Here is a 24,140-nt window from a genome sequence, read left to right on the forward strand (position 1 = left end):
GTGTTACAAATTATCCCCAAACTCTGAGGCTTAAAACAACCTTTTTATTATGCTCACAGGTTCCGTGGGTCAGGATTTGGGGCAGGGCATCACAGAGCAGGCTACTTCTTGTCATCCTGACATGATTTCTTTCAAAGCAGTCCCAAATCCATCCAGATTCAAGAGGAGGGGAATTAAGGTTTCAACCCTTGATGGGGGAGTGGCAAGGCCACACCCTAGAAGAACACAAGGGACAGGAGATGTTTTTGGAGTCACCTTTGGAAAACGCAATCCAGCATCCATCACGAATGTGGCCATCTTGACTACGTTCTGGCCAAGAGAGTATACGAGGAATTGGTGTGTTTAACTTCCTGAAAGCATGGAGAGGTGTGAGAGTGTGTGTATGTGTGTGTGTGTTTGGATGGGAGATGCGGGGAAGGGGTAGGAGGTGGAATCCCTTTCTTTCCCACTCTTCTCCTGGCTTAAACATGAATGAAATGAGCCAAGGTAGGGCAACAATTTTGGACCACGATCTGAGGATTACAGAGCCATGAGCTAGAAGGAACCTGCATACCCGAAGATCATGAAACCACCATACACCAGTGCTGCTTACCTTTACATTACAGAGAAATAAGCTTCTATCTTGCTTAAGCTACTGTAGTTGGCATTTTCTGCCACATGTGAGCAAAGCTAATTTAATAAAAACATCATCATAAATGAAGGCAGGCAATGAAAATCCATTTTATTTACTGGATCTATGAAGATAATAATGCTTATATGGTTTATAGACACTTACACGATAAAGAGTTGGACTAATATTGTCCTCTATGAGGATCATGATATTTAATAAAACCTTACTGCTTACAATGCCTGGCATTGTAGAAGTACTTTACTATATTTAAAAACAATATACTATTACGAGGTTGATTAAGAAACAGAAATCAAGAAATACATTCACTAATGAAGCAGTTACAACTGGATTATAAGCAAAGGATTACTATGAAGATGAATTTTTATAAATGTGATATCTCGATTTCTCGGCTTTGAATTTCCTGAGTCATGTATGTACTTTTTTTTTTCAAGATTGGAAAGATAAATCAGAATAATTGAGCTTGTTCTTTACAATTTTATTTATTTTATGACCATTTATTTTATGGTCATTGTAGAAAATGAAGTACGTGTTTTAAAAAACCATTTACTTGGTAAAAAGCAATCTCCTAATTCAAAAGTAAATATTTGCAGAATAAGCCTCATTTTAAAAACAAGGACGTCTACTTTAAAGGCACACGTCTCTAGTTCTATTTCTCTTTATATTAAGTAACCTATTTTGGAGATACAATTCGATTAGCTCCAAGTGTAATGTAAAGTTTTAAAATAAACAATAAGAGCCTCATCAGGCAAAGCGTTTTTTGCTTTAGGACCGTCCGTCTTGACTCTGACATTTTATTCCAATTGCTGCACTATCATGTTTGAAGGGCCTCGTAATAAATGGTGCATTTGTCTTAATAAATAGTAGCAAGTGCATCGCATTAGTACCAGTAAAGCAAAACATCATAAACAGGACGTATGGAGAAAGGCTGGGTAAAATGCAGCGAAGGAGAAAGAAAGGTGTCAGAAGGATGGGCTATTATTTTTTTGTCCAAAACAAAACCAGGAGCACAGAGGACTTTAAACAAAAGACACTGCCAACACTTAACAATGCAACTAGATTCCCGGAGGAAAAGAAAATGCCGCTACCGAGGTGGAGGCTGAAGTTTCGGGGCCAATCGCGTGGCAGCAGCTCCGCGCGGTTCGCCCTGCTGACTTGTGGAATTCAGCCGGGCGGCCGCCCGCCCCCAGGCGCGGACAGGTGGACGGCGAGGCGCGCCTCCGGCCCCCTGGGGCAGTGCCGAGTGGGGCCCGTGCCCGGCGCGCGCGGAGCCGCGGCCCCCGTCAGCCAGCCGCCGCCCGCCGGCGTCTTCAGCACCGCAACCTTCCCAGAGGCGGTGCGCGGCGCCCGCCAGCGGAGGTTGCCATGGTTTCCGGGGGTCACGTGGGCGCGCTCCGACGCCCCCTCCCGCGCGGCTCGGCGGGGCGGGGGCGGGGCGGCCCCGGCGCGGGGGAGGGGTGGGGAGAGGAGCGGCCGCGGCGGGAGCGGGAGGAGCCGGAGATGCTGCCAGCCCTCCCGGGGCCGCGCTCGCTCAGCCGCCGCCGCCGCACGGAGCAGCCGCGCGCCGGGAGCCGCGGGCCGGGCCAGCCGGGCCGCCGGGGCCCAGAGCGCCGCGCTAGCAGCGGGTAGCGCCTCCAGAGCCGTCCACGCTCGCTTGGCGGCCGCGGGGCCGCAGGCCGGTCCAGGGAGGCGGCGAGGGCGGCGCCCAGGCGCCCGCCGCGGGGCAGGCAGGATGAGCATCGAGATCCCCGCGGGACTGACGGAGCTGCTGCAGGGCTTCACGGTGGAGGTGCTGAGGCACCAGCCCGCGGACCTGCTGGAGTTCGCGCTGCAGCACTTCACGCGGCTGCAGCAGGAGAACGAGCGCAAAGGCGCCGCGCGCTTCGGCCATGAGGGCAGGACCTGGGGGGACGCGGGCGCTGCCGCCGGGGGCGGCACCCCCAGTAAGGGGGTCAACTTCGCGGAGGAGCCCATGCACACCGACTCCGAGAACGGGGAGGAGGAGGAGGAGGCGGCCGCGGACGCCGGGGCGTTCAACGGTGAGGACTCGACCCCCTGCGCGCCCCCGCTCGCCCGCGCCGTTGCCCCTTTGATCTAGAACCCCGCAGCTTTGCTCACCCGCCTCTCCCCGCGTTCGCCACCTTCCCTACCTTCCCATCTCGCCCACCTCCTCAGCATCCATTTCTGTCTCTCCCACTCGCCCACCTTCCTACTCTGCTTTCGTGTCGTGCCCTCCCCCTCTTTCCCTCCTCTGGAGGTGGGGCGCTGAGAGGTTAAGGCTCTCCGTCCCGGTGCCCCCTCCGGTCCTGGGCTCGCCGGCAAAGGACCAACGGTGTGGGGTGGGCATCCAAGACAGCTGTCACTGCAGTTGGACAGATTTCGCGGCTCGGATACCATTGTGCGTAAAGGAAACTGGCCCACTTGGCATCCTCTTGCTGCTCTTGTATTTATTAATGGAGTGTCCAAAGAGAAAAGGCGAAGGGTATTCCGTTGGATTGGCTTTGCTGTCGTTAGGACTGTATATTCACTAAAAGGAGCATGAAATTGGACTCATTGGGGCAGAACAAAATTTATGGCAATAACTTTGACGTTCTTGGAAGCCGAGTAATCTGTTATTTTCCAATTTACCAATACCGCGTTGTGTTATTTTTGGACACACAACAAAGGATCCTGTTTAGCCTGCAACTCATGGGGTCTTTGGAATGAGGAAATGGGCTAATGGTTTGCTTTTTATTTAAAACAAATAGTCAACGATTTGGTGCCTTAAAGAAAAAAAGTATGTGAAAACCCCTGTAGGAAGTTCTGAAAGCTTGTTGGTTGTCGTTAGAATGAAAAGTCAGTGAGTAATTGTAAGAATTGTGCCAGACACAAGCTAGAAAGAATGAATGAGAAAGAAAAATGAATTTTCTGCAATAGTTGCTCCTGGCAAGTCCCACCCCTTCTGCTTACAACCGTCTTTCCCTAACACACACACACACACACACACACACACACACACACACACACACACACACAGTCACAGCCTCCTGTATTTACACACATGCCTAAATCCCATCTTTATGGCATCCCAAGCTAACATACCACGGTGTGCAAGTGTTTTCTCTTTGTGGTGGAAGACAAACAAGCATTTCAGCATTGCACCAGTCTGTATTTATTTACACTGCTTGTGGTTTGTGTGTCTGCAGTGTATTCCATATAATGAAAACGTTTTAAGGTGTCATTTCTTTGAGTAGGTTCCTAGGAAGGTGTTTTCTTTGCAAATTTGTTGAAATGGGCTTTAGAATTAATGTATTTTTAGCTTGTCTGAAACAATCACAAAAACCCTGGACATCAGTGTTCTATGAAGATAAAAAGGAAAACTGTTACTTAAAAAATGTTTATTTTAGACTTTTTAGTGTTCCCAGGGATAAGATGGTCATAGTCTTACTCGTTCCTTTTGCACAAGAATTTAATCAAATGCTTTCCTTACTAGAACTAAGAAAAAGGGAAAAGAAGGCATACTTTAAATAGAGGGGAAGGAGAAGCCAATAACAGATGACACAGAAAGGGCACAATCATCTAATACTTCTTTTATGCTCCTGGCACGTCCATGCACACTTACATACATGCACTTGAACACACACAAAGGAAAAAAAAAAGACTTGTTTCCCAGATTGGAGGAAACTAGGAACTAAGGGAGGTGGTTAAAAAAAAACAACAAACCCTACGTATGTTTGATATGATTTATTGTTAGTATAACTATTTTCTTTGTAGTACAATGCTTTGGAAGTACTTTGCATTGATGATTCCATTTTCTCCTTACAACAACGTAGATTGTACACAAAACAGATTTTATTTCCATTTTGTAATGAATAAGCCATTAACTTCTAAACAGCAGGGATCGTTTTATATGGTTTTATGTTCTCCAAGGCACCTTTATTGTAAAAATGACTCCGTGTGAGTTTTAATGAATACTCATTAGCCAATTGCGCTATTTATTTCCCACCCCTACCCACAAGGACTTTAAAACTCTCCGACTACAGCCAAATACAATTTGATCATTATCCAATACACGTATATGCGTAAATAACAGAAACTTTGGCAATGGTCCGTCCCTCTATTATGTGCATTAGAAAATATCTATTGAGTCTCTCCTATTTTAATGAATTGTCACTTATTATCACTATTTTTTAAGTATGTAAATTGTGTTGAGACTTGCAGTTTAAAAAAAGTATAGGCAACCGTGGGTTGACACACATTTTTGTAAAGGACTAGATAGTAAATATTTTAGGCTCTGTGAGCAATATATGGTCTCCATTGAATATTCCTTTTTTTCTTTTCTTTTTTTTCTTTTTTTTTTACGTTTTAAACACATATTTCCTCTGGAAGTTGGGGTTGTGCAAAACTGGCCACAGACCAAGGCCTTAGTTTGCTGGCTCCTGGCTAGAGGGGAGGAAAAGTCAGAATAGTGCTGTTAGGGGAAAAAGATTATAAGTGAACCTATCAGTTTAATATTTAGATGCAAAAATAGCCAAAATAGGAAAACATCAGATCCTGGGTAATTCTCCTAGCATAGCATAGTAAAGAGTAAGGACTAGAAGACAAAGTCTTAATTTACTGTGACCCAGCATAAAACCAACTGGGTCCCTAATTTCTAAAAATTTAGAATGCATCTCAAGGAAGTCTGATTTAGAAATGAGTATTACCTGGCATTGCTCTTGAAGAGCTTTTTTGAATAGGTTGGGGAGGTGGGACATGGGGTCTTTTTTTTTTTTTTTTTAAACCGACATCCTAAGTTATTCTGATAGTCTTAGTTCTCTGATCACACGGTGAGAAACACCGATCGACAGATAGTGATGATAGTAATGTCTTTGTCTTACCAACATTTAAAAAACATTTGCCATGTGCTAGGCATTACCTAAATGCTCTTATTCATTATGCCAGCTGTATGAGAAGGACGAGGCTGTCACTTGCCCAGTGTTTCATAGCTAGTGTGCTTCCAAACTGGGACTGAAACACAGGTGTGTTTCAGAGCCTGGCTCGGTCCCTGTGCTCTTAACTCCCAGGTTTTATGTCTGGGAGGGGCTGGGGCCAGCATTACTTGAGCATTCTTTTTGTGTCAAACTCTACCTGAGACCCTCGATGTGCTTTATCTGTAAGACTCTGAAAAATGAACTTGTCCAGGGTTACACAAGGAACTAGTAAGTAGCAGAGCCTAGTTTCTTACTCACATCTGACCAACCCAAGACCATCAGAGTGTTCATCCCAAATGAAATTTGTCCAATGGACTGACTCACAGATCGGGTTTTCCTGGTTATTTTTCCAGGAACGGTGATGAATTTGCATGGATTGGTTTGTATTCACTTTCATGAATCCCTTTAGGACAAGTGACGGTATTTTTGAGAGGTTGGGCAAATTTTTCACCATGAGACTGCTGCCCATTTGACCCACGTGGGAATACAGCATATGACCTTGATCTCAGTGTAGTGGTGGAATCAAATAAGCGAGCTAGGGTCTGGTAGCATGGCCATTGATAGCACTGGGCCAGATGGGCAGAGAATCCCTTTTTCCATGGGTAGCTGTCCCATCTCTCTCCTGTTTTCTAATTTTATTACTTCTGTTCATTTCAGTTTGCTATCAGTTCTGGTTAAAAGGGCTGCCTTTAGGTATTAGAATGATAATGACGTATGGTAATAACCCTTCCAGGGAACTCTTTAAGTTTTGAAAGAAACTATAGTGGAGACTGCCTCCCTCATCCCCTCCAAGGGAAAGCAAGTAAAGCATGACATGTTGCAGAAGTGTAGTGTCCCCAGGCTTAGAATATATTCAAAGGGTTAACTGCAGGCCAGAGAGCTGGATCAGTACTAATTTGGAGTGGAATTGTGGTAATTAACGGTTTCAGGCAGGCATCATTGTGAGATCTTGTGTTGCTCAATAATTTCTTTAGTGAAATTGCTGAAATTATAAAACGAAGTAAATAAAATTCCAAATTACCCCTATAAATTGACAAGTGGTCAGAAAAAAATTAAATTACATGTGGGTACATGAAGAACAATCAAACTGGAAGAAAAAGAAGCTACTGTGTATAAAATACAGAAGAACTCATTTTCCATATTGTGGAAAAAAAATCCAGAGTTCAACGTGGATACGTCCGAAATTCAGAATACCTTATAAAGCAGGCACGTCAAGATGTAGAAATAGAAATTCACCATGTACACGCTATGACTTAATCCTCTTAATTCTGACCTATGTCAAATCTTGATTTTTTTTTTTTTTTTTTTACAATTTAAAGGGAATATGGGGAATTTATAAGAGATCCTTAAAATCACACAAAATATTGGAAAGTTGGAGCTGGTGGTGGTGGTCGGGGAGATTAAGAGAACATTTCTTTCATGAGAAGACCTGGTTGCTTTAGGAGCAATTGGAAGAATAGTCACGTGTCTAAGAAGATTTCTTAGAGGATTATGAGCAAATTATTCTTTATCTCTGTATCTCTGCTGCAGAATCAGAAGAACTAAGCTTCACTGGAACTTGAAGCGTAGGGCTCAGAAGTTGCGCTGTCTGAAGTGGTTTATGTGGTCTTCCTGAAATGAGTTGGCCAAAGGAGTCCCAGCAGTAGATATAATGGCTCCCAAAGAACCTGCTGTGTGAGAATGTTCTTCACCGTGCCCAAACTGGGAGTACAAAACACTTTGGCCAATTGACTTCTTGGATAGTAATCCCAGCTCAAATGAAGTGGTCCTTTGGCTGATTTATTAGGCTCCCTGTTATCTCTGTGTTCTTCCTTAAGAACCTGCTCTCTTGGTGGCTACTAGAGATGATTAGGAGACAAAGCAGCCAGTTGTTAGCTCTTCATTTCCCTCTTCAGTACACTTCATTGCCTTGAAAATGTTCGTGAAAATCAGACAGCGTTCATTTCCCTTCATGTATGAAACGCTGCGCTTGGCGTATTGACATATTATCATACTAATAATCCTTACCTTGTAAGGTTGTTAGCGGATAAATGGATTAATATTTATAAGGGCCTCAGGACCAGTGCACATAGCCAGCATTGTTTCCGTGTAAGACAAATGATCTCATTAACATGAAATGTCTCAGAAGTGTAAACTTCTTGCAGAATAGCAATTTCATTGTTATTTTGTGGAAGTGAATCTCGTGTTTGCACTTTTTAGAGAAATGAAGTAGGAAATGAGCTTACGTGGCATTTCCCACTTAGGATTTAATGTGAAGTTATGTTGCACAGTAATAAAACCCATATCCTTTCAGCTTGTAATTTGTAGCTAAGAGCTGCAGAATTTTATAATTAATGAGACTTTATGGTCTTTGGCTATTAGAAATTTATATTGTAAGTTTTAAATTTGTATGGTACTTTTGAATCCTCCGAAATGGGAATCCCATCATTCATGACAATAGCTAAAATATTAAAGCCATTATTTTAATTATGAGCATAAAACAATAATAGAGAAGATTTTAGAAATATTGAGTTTAGATGGTAATTGTGATTTTCAGAGTAGAACAGTGAAGAACATTATGCATTTTAATAGCACTATTAAGTGAATAGCTTAGGGAAATCAAAGGACTTGAAATAGTGTCTTTTCTCAAACTCTTACCCATCAGTTAGCCTTAGGCTTGGGGAAGAGGGAGGGAGGGAGGGAGGGGTAACGTCAGTTGGGACTTATGGAAGGTTCTTTGACTAACTTATACTTCGAAGAGTGCATAGAATAAAAACACGTGAACAAAAAGTGCAGGATACTTTAATTTGTCTACCTGTCTTAAAAATCAAACCGTTCAGCCATTATTTAATGTAAGACAGTGATAAGCTTTCCATCTGAGGTTGCACCTACAGTGATGTGCTGTGCCTGGGTGGGATGGAGTAAATATTTAGTGGTTGTTATTGTTGCAAATCCCATTCCTTGGGTTCCAGTAAATTTCCAGCTGTCAAGATTTTGTTCCTAGCTGCCTCAAGAAAAGCAAATGTGTTTCTTTTTCAGCTGTGTAAATACCAACAAGAGACCTTTGAATTCCTCAATGAGAAGCTTATTGTGACCCATTAAGGAAGTCATTTAATGAGAGTAGTAGCAATTGGAGAAAATCCTGTGGTGGAGGTTGGGATTCAGTGAAGGAGTTTGGCTGACTGCAGAGTGGTGTCTACACTCCTTGATACCAGCACGGGGCTGGGACCTGGGGTGGCCTGTTAGCAGAAGGGATGTATGAAAAGGTGAAGGGAGAATGCTGTGCTCATTCACTCATTTATTCACTGCAGAAATATCGACTGGGTGCCAACTCCTTCCTTCCTTCTTTTTTTTTTTTTTTAATTTAAGGAAAAAAAATTATTATTCTTTTAAGTTTACCATCTCTGGACTTAGGAAACAATCCTTTTGTCAGGTACTGTCTTCTAGATAGTGCATGTAATCTATTTCATTCAGTAGGTGGGGCAGCTGAGAGCCCTGGAAGCTCCTTGCCCCAGTTTAGTTGATTTTGGTCTTTGTTCATAGCACTAACCCTTACGTTATTGATATTAACTTACATATAAATTCTCTCTGTCTTCCATCAAGGTGGTAGTTACAGTTTGAAAGCCTAGGCTAACGAGAAGTACTTTTGTACTCTTACCTTCGGAATTACCACTTTTTTTGTTCTTTGATTTTTTTTTTATTGTAGTGAAATATAATACAGGCTTTATTTTTATGTCAATCGTTTAAGGACAGACAATGGGAAAGAAAACAGAGTGCAGTGATTTTTCCTAGTTGAACGGATTATCACTATGTTCTTGGTCCTATTCTTATAGTCCTTTCAGTTTCATCCATACTATTTAGGTATGGTTGAAATAGTAAAAAAAAAAAAAAAAAAAAACAAAAACCGTATAGAAACCTCGCCATGATGCTGATCCCTATCTTTATTTTATGGGAGCGAGTTTTGCATTTCAGAAATTCAAAATGACTCAGACTGTTCCATTATGTAATTATTTTGTGGAAAGAATTTGAGCTAAATTTTTTAGGTCATGGCTTATATGAAAACAAAACAATCTCAAAAAATCAGAACTATAAACACAGTTGGTGTAACATTTATAAATGTTTCAGCAATGGGCACTGCCATGTGTAACTTAATATGTTTGGAAACTTAAAAAAAATATATCATTCCAGTTGCTGCTGTTTAAAAATGTCTCTGCATTTAAAAAAAAAAAAGACAAAAGGTCAAAATGTAAACACATGTTCCACATGAAAGTGAAGCCAAGAAGATATACTGTATACAGTTATTCCCGTATCCGTTTGGCTAGGGCCTGACATTGTTTAATTTACATTAGCTGTTCCAAGACCAAATAGTTCATAGGAGTGATGTTGAGGGAATTTTTTTAATACAAAAAAGAAGGTAAAAAGCTTCCACGTGTTTAAATACATTTCAGTTGGACCCAAAAAGCATCTTTCCAAAAGGTGAAGCTGAATTAAAACATGACTCAGCTGTTTCATTTCAGTTTCTATAGAAAGCTAATGTTTGTTAAATGATGCTCCTTTTATTTAATAATAATGATCAACATTTTTGGCAGCTTAAGTGCCAGACTCTGAACAAGGCCCTTTATACATGCGCCATTTAGCCCTTCCCAAGTAGGGTTGGAGTCGGGATATGAACCTGACCTTGGGTTCAGAGCCCATCTCCTTAATCGTGGTACACTTCATTTTCAATAACTCTCATAGCAGGAATTTAGTTAAAAAGAACCATATATCAAAAAATAAGCTCTCTACTTTTGTCTCTAAAAATGTACAGCCCAGCCAAATACTGATCTGTCCCTTTTATAATTTGTTTTCTCTGTTTTACTCAAATTAGCCCCTCGTATACTTTAGAAACTTGATAAAGTATTTATTTTTAGAAATTAACACCTGATATACTGAGCTGTTTAATTCTCAAAACTTTTTGAATTCTGTACCCTCAGCAGCAGAAGGTATCTGAATATGCACTCCCTGTCTATGTCTTTTAAAATGTTATACATGTACCCTTCTATTTTTGTGTGTTAGAGCACTCCACAGTATAAACTTTGAAAGGAAGAAGTAAAAAGTAATCGTAAGCAAGTTCTGATTTTTTCCTCTATGCTAAAGATTGCCTTATGCTCTGCCTTAGGGTACGTGAGCCATTTTGGAGACCACAGCTTAACCTGATAGTCTGTTAATACGTAAAATGCCCCTGCTCCACTTTGCTTTCCTGATTTAAGCTGCTAGATTATAAAGGACCTGCAGGTAGGTAGGGTCATGCGCGTGCGTGTGCGCATGTTTTAAAAGACATTCATTAGGTAAGTTAATTGACTCAACACAAGTTTGGCTGCATAAAGAGGGAAATCCTATCTTATAAAAAGCAAGTAAGGTAAGATCCAGGCTTTTTCTTTGAGACCTGCATTCCTGTCTACATCTCGAAGTCCAGCTGAGATTGTAGAGTACTTGTTTTTTGGGGGGGATGTGACCAAGAGAATCCTATCCTGTTATAGGTGTTTAGTTAGAAATCACTAAATCATGGAAACGCCAATCAGAATTAGAAGAAAAAGTTTAAACAGTTTACAGAAATGTGGTTTGATAGAGTGTCTCAGGAGGGGCAGCTGGAGAGACAGTAGTTGGTCAGGAGGGAGACTTTTCAAGATCCCCTTTTTGGTAACTTTTGAAAAAATGTTTGTGATATACTTGTATTGCCTACTAAATAAATTTTAACTAGAAAAAGATTTTAACTAGAAAGGAAGGCAAGTCCCTTACAGGGATTCATTTTGTTAAATGAAACACAGCCCTGAGAGGCACACGGTAGGGTGCTCAGTGGGTTTAATCTTCAGAAATACTCTCGTGTGAGTTATCGTCTTGGTTCTTAGTGCCCAGTCCTCTTTCCTTAACGTTCTGCCAAATCCCACTCTTTCTCCAGAAGTTAACTTGCATTTCACCCTCCCAGTAATCTTCACAAAGCTTTATGCCATATGCATCAGCGTAAGCTTTGCAGGCGGGAGGTGTCCTCACCCCAGGCGGGTGGGAATAGGTAGGCACAGGCTCTCTCCCTCCAAGACTTTCCTGCCCACAGTAGGTGCTCCAGTATAACTTAACCGCAGTTGAATACTAAATGTGTCATAATCGTAAATGTCTACACATGTATATTTCTGGAGTGATTGAAGCCTTCTGAAGGCATGTAAACATTTAAAATAGTCTCCTAATAACCCATTACATTAATGCATTTTAAAATGTTTTCATGAAATGGAAACGCCTTAGCCTATCTTCAGTTTCATAGATTTATACCTCATTATATTAAAAATGAGGCTTTATCCGATATTGGCCTGTTATTTGGTCATTCTGCAGAATGCAAACGCGCATAGGCACAGAGGATTTCTAATAGAGTGTTTGGTTTTTTTTTAAAGATTTGTTTGAGAGAGAGAGAGTGTGTGGGGTGCGGGGGAGGCAGAGGGAAAGTCTCTCAGGCAGACTAAGAGTCATGACGCTGAGATCATGACCTGAGCGGAAACAAGGGGCGGCAGCTTAACCGACAGAGCCATCCCCGTGCCCCTCTGATGGAATGTTTCTCATCGAGGACACATTCTGACCCGCCCAGACTTCATGTAGCTGCTTCTGCTTTATATGAGCCCCATGCTAAATCCGAAACTTGTCTGTGGCCCTGAACCTGCTTTGTCCTTTTTTTTTCTTTTTTTTTTTTAATCTCTTGGCCTTCCCTTGCCATTCCTGCGGCCTTTATTGCATGAGTCCTGCCCACCTCCCAAGGCTCACTTGCTCTTTGGCTTTCCCCCCAGCACCAGCCCAGACCTCCCGTCTTTGAGATTCAGACCCATGTGTCTGCCTGCTTCCCAGCCATCTCCACTTAGAGGCTCCAGATAATTTCGTCCTCAACTGAAAATGTGATCTCCTGCCTCAGCCCCTCCCTGTACTACCATGTCATACTCTCTCTCTTTTTTTGTCCCTCCACTAATGTGAGAAACATGGTCAGTAGAGCCCCTTGTGCTCTGCCTCACATTTGTTAAACCCAGTAGTTTGTGGAAAACACATAGATTGTGTTTAGTTGCTGAAAATTTAAAGTAGGGACATGAAAAATCAGAAACAATGGAAACTTAAAAAAAAAAGTAGGACTGACTTTGGCACAGATTCTGGATCTGAATCCTGGCTCTGCCACTGGTAACTTTTGGCACCTTGAGCAAGTTACTTTACCATCTGTGTCTCTCAGTTTCTTTCTCCATGAAATGGGAATAACGGTAGTACCTACCAGAGAGGGCTGTGAGAATTAAGTGGGATGACAGTGTTTGGCATATACTAAGCGTTCTATTTAGGTTTGTTAAAGAGAAGGAGGGAGAACGGAAGGGAGAATGGGAGACCTTTACAAGTCAGTGAGAGGGAGCACCCGGCTGGCTCAGCTGGTTAAGTGTCTGTCTTCAGCTCTGGTCATGATTCCGGGGTCCTGGGATGGACCCCCATATCGGGCTCCCTTCTTAGCAGGGAGCCTGCTTCTCCCTCCGCCTGCTCCTCACCCTGCTTGTTCTCTGTCTCTCTGACAAAATAAAATCTTTAAAAAAAAAAAAGTGAGAAAAATGAAAGTTTTTAAAAATGAAGTTTGATTGGAAATGTAAGAATCTAGAGATTGCTTTCAAGGCAGTATCATGGTGGTACTTAAAAAAAAAGTTATTAATGAAAAGTAGAAAAGTAAAGTCTTTAGATCATTTAGCTAAGTGTTTCAGACTTTAACAAGCCCGTGCTCCTTTAAATCTCAAGCCCTTCTTGAATTCCATTTGAAATGCAAGGTAAATAGTCCGACTTAAAAAAATTTTTAAAAAGCAATGGTATAAAGCTTTGCTCTGTTTTCGCACCTTCCCCTCCCTTGAGAATCCATGTTTAACTGGCGGAATAAATAAGTTCGGTGTGCAGAAGCTCCCATGTTTATGGTTTCATTTAAGTATTCACAAGTCATTTTAAAACTCTTAGTAAAATGTAGGTAGGAGTCTTGAAAATAGTCACTTTATTTAAATGAGGCAGATGCTTATAGTAAAAATAGGAATATGTGCCTAAAATATAAATTAATTGGAAAAAATTTGTTGTAATAAATTGATAGCTTGTTGCCGTTTCCTCATGTCATAATATTTGTGAAAGTAAGCTCGTGGTGGGACAGATTTCTACCTCCCGAAGTTTTACATTACCATGCGGTTTTATGCTGAAAACTTAGAATTCTCTGCTTGCGCCACTACACGTTGCTATCTGTATATATTTTTAGAAGGAAAAAAAGACCATCCTCTTGGATACCTTTGTTTCTCCCTGGAGTTGTTCACAGGCCTTTGATTTCTTTGACTGTCACTAATGACCATTTATCGACAAAGCAGTATTAGGACTTTTGATTCATAAAAAGTCTTAAAATTATTTCCTTGTAATCCCTTAAAAAGAATCCAGAAGGTATGTCAGTATTTGAATTCTAGTAAAAACTCATTTGTAAAAAGAGTGTTTTGTGAAAAATATTTTAAGAGTACATTTAGCATCAAAAGGGTACAAAGTTTCAGTTAACACAAGAGGAAAGGGTTCTGGAGATCTGCCTCACAGCATCCTGATGCTAGAGTTGCCAATACTGTGTCATATACTTGAAATTGGCTCGGAGGATAGGTGTTAAATTAAATCTTCACACACACACACACACACACACACACACACACACACACAAGGATAGCTACACAGAGGTGATGGCAAAGTTATTTAGCTTGACTGGAGTGATCTTTTCAAGACATATATCAAAACATCAAGTTGTATATCTTAAATATCTAGTTTTTCCATGTCAAAGATAAAGTTAAAAATTCACAGTGTGAATTAATTCTGGTAAGTGTTAGAGCGTATCTGAGAGATTTTTTTTCTGCCAACACTAATTAGACCAGAACCTTTTATTCCCCTTTGTTTATTGTGAGATGTTTCTACTCTAAAGAAAGGAACAGACACTAAGGAACTCTCACACAAGTCATCTCCTGGCTTTTACAAATTTTAACATTTTTTAATGTTTTAATTTAGGCTTTCTGAGAGAGAGAGAGAGAGAGAGAGAGAGAGGGAGCATGCACACAAGGGTTGGGAAAGGCAGAGGGAGAGAGAGAGAGAGAATCCCAAGCAGGATTCACACCCAGCATGAAGCCCATTGCAGGGCTCTATCTCAAGACCCTGAGATCATGACCTGAGCTGAAATCACAAGTTGGACGCTTAACCGACTGAGCCACCCAGGCATCCCTGTTTTGCATATTTTCAAAGCTTGTATGAATTGTGTCACTTACAAAAGTTTCATTTATGTAAATTATAATTTTCCATTTTATTTTTTTTCAAAGATTTTATGATTTATTTGACAGACAGGGATCACAAGTAGGCAGGGAGGCAGGCAGAGAGGGGGGGGGGGAAGCAGGCTCCCTGCGGAGCAGAGAGCTTGATGCGGGGCTCGATCCCAGGACCCCAGGATCACGACCTGAGCCGAAGGCAGAAGCTTTAACCCACTGAACCACCCAGGCACCCCAACTTTATTTTTGAGAACAGTTTTTGAGATGATGTTCCATTGATTCATGTAGCTTTAGTTCATTTATTTTAGACTGCTATGTAGTATGCCTTTTATATAAAGCTTTGGAAGCTTTATCTACTCTTTGACAAATACTTTGGGTATTTCCAATTTGTTGGAAACAAATTATAGTGCTGTAGTGAACTCTGGGTGTGTGTGTGTGTGTGTGTGTGTGTGTGTGTGTGTTATGCACATGTACTAGAATTTTAAAGATGGTTTTCAAAGTGTGGTCTGGGGACCCCTTGACGGATCATTCCCTCCCAATCCTAGACTTTTTCAGGGAGTCTGTAGGGTGAAAGCTATAACAACAACAACAATGGTCTTTGCCTTTTCCCCCTTCTCATTCTGTCGTGTGTATGTTAGAGTTTTTCAGAGGGTACATGATTGATGTGTGATACTATAACACATCTGAAAGTGAAAACGTGAGGACCCAGTTTTCTCCCATTATATTCGATTTGCAAAAAAGTAGAACAAAGGCATTCTTTTTACCAAATTTTGCTTATTTTGGGAAGTATAGTTATTTTCCCCCCAAAATATGTTATTTGTAATACCATGCATTGTTTTGTTGTTGGTAGTTTTAAGTGAAATATTGTTCTCATTTAGCAGTTTTAATTTCTAGTATCATAGGATAGGACCCATAAAAACAAGTAATTTTTAAGAGTGTACAGAGGTTTTGAGACCAAAAAGTTTGAGAACTGCTACCTGAGGATATATATGTAGGTGTGGAGAGGGTGGTTGTAAGGCATGCATAGCTCTAACTACCCCCACCCGGCATTTTGCACCGTGGAGTTGTTAAACTACTTCGCATTCTCAGCAGAGTGGAAGAGTTCCTGATTCTCCACGTTCAAGCTGACATTTGCTGTTACCGGATTTTAACAAGCTTTGCCAGTAGCCGGATGTTAGGTAGAATCTCATAGTGAATTGAATTTGCTTTTTCCTGATTACTAATAACACGGAGCATCTTTTTGTGTTCGTTGACCGTATTTGTAGTTTGTCTTCCGTGAAAAACGTTTTCGTTCTGTGCCATTTTTCTTACCCAACCGATCATGTTTTTCTTCCTGATTTATAGGAGGATTTCTTTCCTTCCCTCCTTTTTTTCTTTCTTCATATTAATATTTTGGTTATTAATCCTTTGTTGGTAACGTGCAGTGGAAGAATCTTCCTCCAGTCTTGGGTTTCTTTTCATTTCGTTTATGGTCATTTTGGTTGAACAGAATTTTTTAATATTAAGTTTCTTAATTTCTAAATTTTAAGTTAAGTTTCATACTTAAGATTTTAATCCATTGATAATATATTTCAGTGTATGGTTTGAGAAGAGAATTTCATTTTCTTTTTTAAAATATGCATTATTTATTACCTTTTCCCCCACTGATTTTTAAATACCAATTTTCCATATATGTTTTATGACTGTACTTAACATCTCTAGTCTATTCTGTTGTTTTTTCTTTCATTACTACCTCTTTACCTAGTTAAGATTAATATGAATTTATATGGTCTTCATATGGTAAAGAGGGTAAGTCTCACCTTGGTTTGTTTTTTTTTTTTCTTCCCAGAATTGTTTATTCATAGGCTCTTATTATTCCATAGATCTTTCAGGATAAGCTTAAAATTTTGGAAAACTTTATTGGGAGTTTTACTGGAATTGTACTTGGTTTATAAACAAATTTGGAGAGAAAAGACATTTTAATGGTATTGAGTCTTGAACTTTCCATGAACATGGAAATTTTATTTCTAAGTAACTTATCATTTCTAAGTTTTATTTTTAAGTAACTTATCACTTTTGTTCTTACAACTAGGATTTTTTCTATTTTATATTCTATCATTGTCATTACTGAAAACATGTCACTACTGAAAAAGGAACTGTTAAAACTCAATAAGGAAAAGCTCCAATCAAACTGAGTAAAAGACTTGACTAGTTCAATGAAAAAGACATCAGAATGGCCAGTAAGCCCAGAGGCTGGTGCTCAGTATTTGTAGTTACCAAGGATAAGAAAATGAAAACCACAATGAGACACCGTTCAGCACACACAAGAACAGTAAAAGAAGAAGACATTCCTTACCTTGTCAAGGAATAACTAGAACTCTCATATATTGCCTGTGAGAATGGTACAAACACTTAGGAAAACTGTGGGTTTTTATAAAGTTAAACATTTCCCACCTATGACCCAGCAATCCCACTCTAGGCATTTACTCAAGAGAAATAAACACATATGTTCACAAAAAGGCTTATATATAAATATTTATAGACACTTTATTCAAAATAACCCAAACTGGAAACAACCCAAATGCCCATCAACAAGAGAGTGGGTAAATAAATTGTGATATATTTATGCAATGGAATACCGTTAGCAATAAAAAAGAACAAACTATTGATCCTCTCAACAGCTGGAATGAATCTCACGTCTATATGAAATTCAAAGGAAGGCAAAGCTTAACTATGGTGACAGAGATCCTAACAGTACCTTCCTGTGGGATAGCGGGGATTGACTGTGTCAGGGGGCTCAGGGCACTGTCTCAGGATGCTGGAAATGTTTATATCTTTTTTTTTTAAGATTTTATTTTTGAATAATCTCTACACCGAACGTGGGGCTTGAATTTTCAACCCTAAGATTAAGAGTTGTACATTCTACTGACTGAGCCAGGCAGGCAAAATGTTTATATCTTAATGGGAGTGTTGGTTATGTAGATGTATAAATTTGTCAAAATCCTTCATACTGTGCGTTTCATTGTATGTCAAGTTCACCTTGATTTTCAAAAAAGTTGGATACGTGGATCTCTTGAAGTGCTCTTTTCCACAGTTTAAATAAGAAGTACCATTGTTTTCTGCACTGATTATCTTGTGAAATTTTTATTATTTCTCTTGGACACTAACATCTGGATTATATTTTCCCAATTATGAAGCATAATTGGGATTGCTTTTTGCTACTTGTACAAAAAGCCAAAGGTTAGTTAAGCTCTACTATTTCTAAGTATATTTTATATTTTCACCCAATACTGTCTTTTAACTTACAGGTTTCATGAATTTAATACTTCTATGAATAGTATATTTGTCCATATAATCGCTGTCGGGAAGCACCCCTATTGTATTAATTGCCATTAGCACTACTCATTTGGCATTTATTGAACCTAATATATTTCAAGCAGTTTTTAGACACTGGGGAAACAGTCGTGAAGCAGACAGACAAGAAAGGACCGTCCCCTCACAGAGTTTGCAGACTGGGGGGCCGGGGAGAAAGAAGCTAATGATAAACATAATGCCTTAAATCCCTTGAGACACCACTTACAGCGCTGCAGGGGACTCTTTTCTTTAAAGATTTTATTTATCTATTTGAGCGAGAAAGAGAGCACAAGTTGGAGGTGAGGAGGGGCAGAGGGAGAGGGAGAAGCAGACTCCCCGCTGAGCAGGGAGCCGGTGCCGGTGCCGCTCGGGTTCCATCCCAGGACCCGACCCGAGATTGTGACCTGATCCAAAGGCAGACACTTGAAGGACTGAGCCACCCAGGTGCCCCTGGGAGGAGCTCTTGGGGGGAACTGGAGAGACTACTTTCACCCCAGCGTTCCCAGAGAGGCATCTGAGCGGAGACTAGAATAGCAGGAACGTCTTCCTTCTGTGAAGTTATGGAGAGGGTCTGAATGTAGGTATTTGCTCTGACTGGACTTTTATGATCAGACCAACCTTAATCATATCCCTGAATTTTTTCCTTAGCTGGTCTCCATTTCAAAGCCCTTCTATTTTTCTTAATTATGTTTTCTTTCTTTCTTTTTTTTAATTTTTAAAAAAAATTTATTTGACAGACAGAGATCACAAGTAGGCAGAGAGGCAGGCAGAGAGAGAGGGGGAAGCAGGCTCCCTGCTGAGCAGAGAGCCCCATTCGGGGCTGGATCCCATGACCCTGGGATCATGACCTGAGCTGAAGGCAGAGGCTTTAACCCACTGAGCCACCCAGGTGCCCCTTAATTACGTTTTCTGAGTCTGTTCCGTTGTGACTTTATGGATGTGTGACACTTTGAACCCTTGGAACTCTGGGCTTTCCTGATGTCAGTAGTAGTGCAGTCTGGATGGTCAACTCTTACCAACAGGCCGTTCGTCTCCACGAATGTGCCCTTCACATGTATTTGACACCTAGGTTTAGAAGAGACAGTCTGGGGCGCTTGGGTGGCTCAGTCGGCTGAGCATCCCGCTCTCGATCTCAGCTCAGGCCATGATCTCAGCATGCTGAGATGGAGCCCTGGGTGAGGGATCCGGCTGCGTGGGGAGCCTGCTGGGATTTGAATCCTCTTCCTCCCCTTCCTTGCCTTGCTCTCACACATGCGCACGCTTGCGCAAAAAAAAAAAAAAAGAAAAAAGCTGTTAGACTGTTTCAATATGCACAGAAGCAGAGATGGAATTTATGCAGCTTTGGCAGTGGCCCTTCTTATATCTTACTTCTCTTCTGAGCCCACATTTTAGAATCCTGAAAGACTTGGGATCCTCTCTGTCAGCACTGTAACTGCATTCACTCTCTGAGTTCTGTAAGTTCGGCAACCTCAGAACTCTCATAGCCAAAACTATGTTTTTCTTTTCCTTAGAGGACATTTTGAGTGAAGTTCTGATGAATTAAGAAGTTGAGAATCAAGTTCATTTAAAAGCATAAACAAGTGGGTGTAGTTTTTTTTTCTTTAAACTGAGAGTATCTTTTTTTTTTTTTAAGATTTTATTTATTTATTTGACAGAGATCACAAGTAGGCAGAGAGGCAGGCAGAGAGATAGGAGGAAGCAGGCTCCCTGCCGAGCAGAGAGCCTGATGCAGGGCTAGATTCTAGGACTCTGGGATCATGACCTGAGCCGGAGGCAGAGGCTTTAACCCACTGAGCCACCCAGGCGCCCCTGCGTGTAGTTTTTCATTCCTAGTGTAATAATTATATTTTACTGTATTTTATTTTATTTTTATTTTTTAAAAGATTTTATTTATTTATTTGACAGAGAGAGATCCCAAATAGTCAGAGAGAGAGGGGGAAGAAGGCTCCCTGCTGAGCAGAGAGCCCAATGCCGGGCTCAATCCCAGGACACCGAGATCATGACCTGAGCCGAAGGCAGAGGCTTAACCCCCTGAGCCACCCAGGTGCCCTTGTATTTTATTGGTATTTGAAAATATCAGTTATATTTTGAGGACTTTAGTTCATGAATAGAAAGAACGAAAATGCACATCTTTTTAGTGGTCCTGCAAGCTGGTGCTTTCTAAAAGCTTGAGTGTCTGTATTTCATCCGACTCCACCAGGCTCCATCCATGCCCCCTATGTCTAGGTGGGTTGGACCTCTGACCCCAGGCTATATAATCAGAAAGGAAGAAGCAAATTGGTTCCCCAAATGCCTGCCTTTCCAACAGTTTCCATTATGTCTGATCACAAGTACTTTGAGGGTACACAGCTTATAATCTGTGTCCCCTTGGAGCCGAGACTGGGACACTCTGGAGAGTACCCCCCAACTGTAGCTCTTTCCTAGTCTCCCACAGCCCCACTAGGGGCCGAATCCCAGTGGAGTCTTGGGCACCATGCACCCACCTGGAAACGAACTCAGAGGCTCACAGGGGCAGCGGCAACAGCAAGAGTAATCAGAGTGTCTCTGACTACTTACAAAGGTGGTCAAGTCTCCTCATCCTTTAACAAAAATAACTGGTCCTTTTCAGTGTCAGGAATTAAATTTGTATAAGAAAGTTTGAAATGGTGCTTGTTAGGTTAATAAGCAAGATATTTCAGGTTTTGTTGTTTATTTGCTGTCTTCTAAAAGAGGTGATTCTTCCTTGGTTCAAGGGTGAAGCTTACTTCATTTTTAATTTTCGAAACACAAGCATAAGAGAATTTAATTCATTCTGAGCTAAGTGTTTACTGTGTCAAAAATAATTAGCTAAGATGGTCTCAATTTACATAATTTCTAGAATCTTTTATTTAGACAGTTAACAGATTCAGAAAGTGTTTACTGCTAGAAAAAGCAACTAATAGAACAGGGATGCTAATTATTTGGTCGACTCCGAGATTACTGTGTACGTCTCACTTCGGGGTATAGGAACGCTTCTGCGAAAGGGCTATGTCACCAATGCAGTTCCAGTATAGACATGGTGATTGTGTGTGTGTGTGTGTGTGTGTGTGTGTGTGTGTGTGTGTGTGTAATGACCAAGCACATAGCTCAGGGCTCTTACTTCTTTAACCTGGAGCTTCTTTCCCAGTATTATGCTCAAAGATGCAAACTCTGTGGACTGCTGTCAGTGGGTATAGCTTTTTTGAAGACCAGACTCATTGGATCATGCTTTCAATTGACTGCTTTTTTTGTGTGTGTTTTTTTTGTTTGTTTGTTTGTTTGTTTTGGTGGGCAGCAAATTGAAGTTTCTTGAGCAGTAGTACAAAGTTTATTGAGTAGTAGTACAAAGCTCCCAAAAAGGGACGCCTGGGTGGCTCAGTAGGTTAGGTGTCTGCCAACGGCTGAGGCCATGATTCTAGGGTCCTGGGATCGAGCCCCACATCAGGCTTCCTGCTCAGCAGGAAACCTGCTTCTTCCTCTCCTCCCAGCTTTTGCTCTCTCCCACTGTCTCTGTCTCTCAAATAAATAAATCTTCAAACAAAACAAAACAAAGCTCCTGAAGAGGGAGGGGACCTGAGAGAGTTGCCCTGACTGCTTTTATTTTTATAGAATTTAAGTTGCTTTAGTCTTCTGTAGAATTTCTAATTTACCCAAATTTTTGTTTAGTAAGTCCTTGAGTCATTTTATTTGGAAATACGACTAGACTTGGTCAAACTCTTCAGGGACAAGGACTCTTGGCTGTCCAGGGCCCCACGTCCAACCTCAATAAAGCAAATAAAATGACTGGGACAAGGAGACTTGCTCTATTGATTTCACAGTTTATTGATTCATGATGAGGTGTTCACTTAGCACCGCTTGTCTGCCAGGCATAAAGAGCTGAGAAAATAAGCAGGTCTTGCTGGTACCAGTGGGGGCCCGAGTCACAGGTGTGGGAAGCTCTTTTCGCTGCAGGGAATAGAGAGGCTCATTCAGGCTACATCACATCGTGGAGCATTTTTCTTGTAAGGACGCTCCGACATGAAGGAAGGCTTGAATCAGTTCTACTTCTGGGTCTCCTGGCAGCAGAGAAATTAAGACTAATCTAGTGGAATATAGTTTGGGAAGGGAGGAGATCGCTGGTTAGACAAGCATGTAGATGTTCAGAGGAACACAGGCCTCTCAGTAATCCCCTAGGATGGCATTTGGGAGAAAGTCAAACCTGTATAAATATTTCTGTATTTTTCCTTCAGGATTCACGAAGATCTGAGGAGTCACTAAGATCTAAAAATGTTAGGAGTTTAGTACAGTCTTAAATCATATTTGCTTGTTTTTTTTCAGGCAGATAATACATTTCCTATTTATTTATTTCTGTATTATCCTAGTCTCCAGTATTTGTGTGTGTGTGTGTGTGTGTGCGTGCGTGCGTGTGCGTGTGCGTGCAATGTGTATAAGTAAATACACACAGAATAGCCACAGGATAGGAAAATCTGAAGGTGGAAACCGAGAGTCTGGGAAAACTAAATCTGACTTGTCACATTTGAAAACATCTTCTGTTAACCTTTTTTGTGTGTGAGTTTATACTGCTGCTTAGTGTATTTTGAAAGTGGTAATATTAAAACTGATCATATTAGCTCACAATAAATAAACATCAACCTCTCACATTTGAATAGGAATTTATAGCTTATGGGCACTTTCAAAGATTTTTTTTTTCCTTTTTTTAACTTATTCAGTTTGGGGGGATTTGGGGGGAGGTAGTTCTTTTCTGAAGTTCTTTTCAAATTCTTTACTAAAACCCCCCTGAAAGGAGGCAGGCAGGTCTTAACTTTTCATATTTTCAAAGTTGAGAATTTAAGTCAACAACATGACCCCATGCATCCCAGGCCCCCTGACTCCAGTTGGTGGCCCTGCCCATGTGGCAGGCTGTCCGGGGTGCGGAATGTCAGCAGTGTCCTTCCTCACCTTCCGCCTGCTCCCCTTCTCTCTGCTTAGTTCCTGAGAATCAGAGTAGCAGGCACACCAGAGCCGGATGTTCATTGCTTGCTTCGCAGCCAGGCTTCCACAACCTTCTTCCCTATTTCGGCAGCTAGACTAAAAAAATCTAGAGAGACTGTGTAGGTTACTGTTAGCTTGCCAAAAGTTCGCACAGGGAACACCTGTGCTTCATATCCGCAAGTGAGTACGGAGAGTTGTGGGTGTAAGGGATTGAGTTCTTGGTAATTGTCATCCAAACCCAGTGTTGACTTGGGCACCGGGTGGCTCAGCTGGCTAAGCATTGGCCTTCGGCTCAGGTCATGATCCCAGGGTCCCGGGATCGAGTCCTGCTTGGGTTCCCTGCACAGCGGGGAGCCTGCTTCTCCCTCTCCCTCTGTCTGGTGCTCCCTCTGCTTGTGCTGTCTCTCTCTAATAAATAAATAACCTCTTAAAGAAGAAGAAAGAAAGAAAACACAAAACCCACTGTTTACCTTGACTACTGCAAATCACTTGCCTGGTGCTTCCCTGATCCCACATCCCATTCACTACTGGGAGGTGGAAACCATAGTCGTATAAGCTGTCGACTCACAATTTAAACATTGAGACAGTTTCTAGCAAAAGTATAAAGGAGGCATAAAGGAAAGTAATCTACAGTCAGTAAAGTGAGGACATTTTTACAGTCAAGCTCAGATCCTAATTTGCTTTAGATCAGTGTATCAGCAGGTGTGCACTCAAGTGTGTTCATGGAAGATGTAACGTAGTTAGGATTCTCCCCCTTATGTGTGGAACCACAAAGAATATAAAAGCTGCACATGTCATCCGACCAGGTGTATCATACTGGTTGATTCAGACACCTTAAGTGGCTTTGCAGCAAAGTCCTGATCTTTTGAAATGCTGAATACCTATTAGTAAAATTCCAAACAAAACAAAATACACAGAACACCCCCAGAAAACTCTTTGGATTTATGTTGTAGCTGTGCTGTGGAAAATTCAACGCAA

At 41.3% G+C, this 24,140-nt stretch overlaps 1 protein-coding gene across 1 annotated transcript in view; it reads left to right on the forward strand.

The window, feature by feature from the left end:
• Positions 1–2,130: 2,130 nt before the first annotated feature.
• The window catches only part of PRKAR2B (protein kinase cAMP-dependent type II regulatory subunit beta), a 91,564-nt gene continuing 69,554 nt past the window's right edge, over positions 2,131–24,140 (forward strand). The window contains exon 1 of the mRNA XM_046021338.1: positions 2,131–2,667. Within this exon, the coding sequence (XP_045877294.1) occupies positions 2,361–2,667 (307 nt within the window). The 5' untranslated portion in view covers positions 2,131–2,360. The remainder of the gene's footprint in view (positions 2,668–24,140) is intronic.

This window comes from Meles meles, chromosome 10, assembly GCF_922984935.1.
Source record: "Meles meles chromosome 10, mMelMel3.1 paternal haplotype, whole genome shotgun sequence".
Taxonomy (NCBI): domain Eukaryota; kingdom Metazoa; phylum Chordata; class Mammalia; order Carnivora; family Mustelidae; genus Meles; species Meles meles.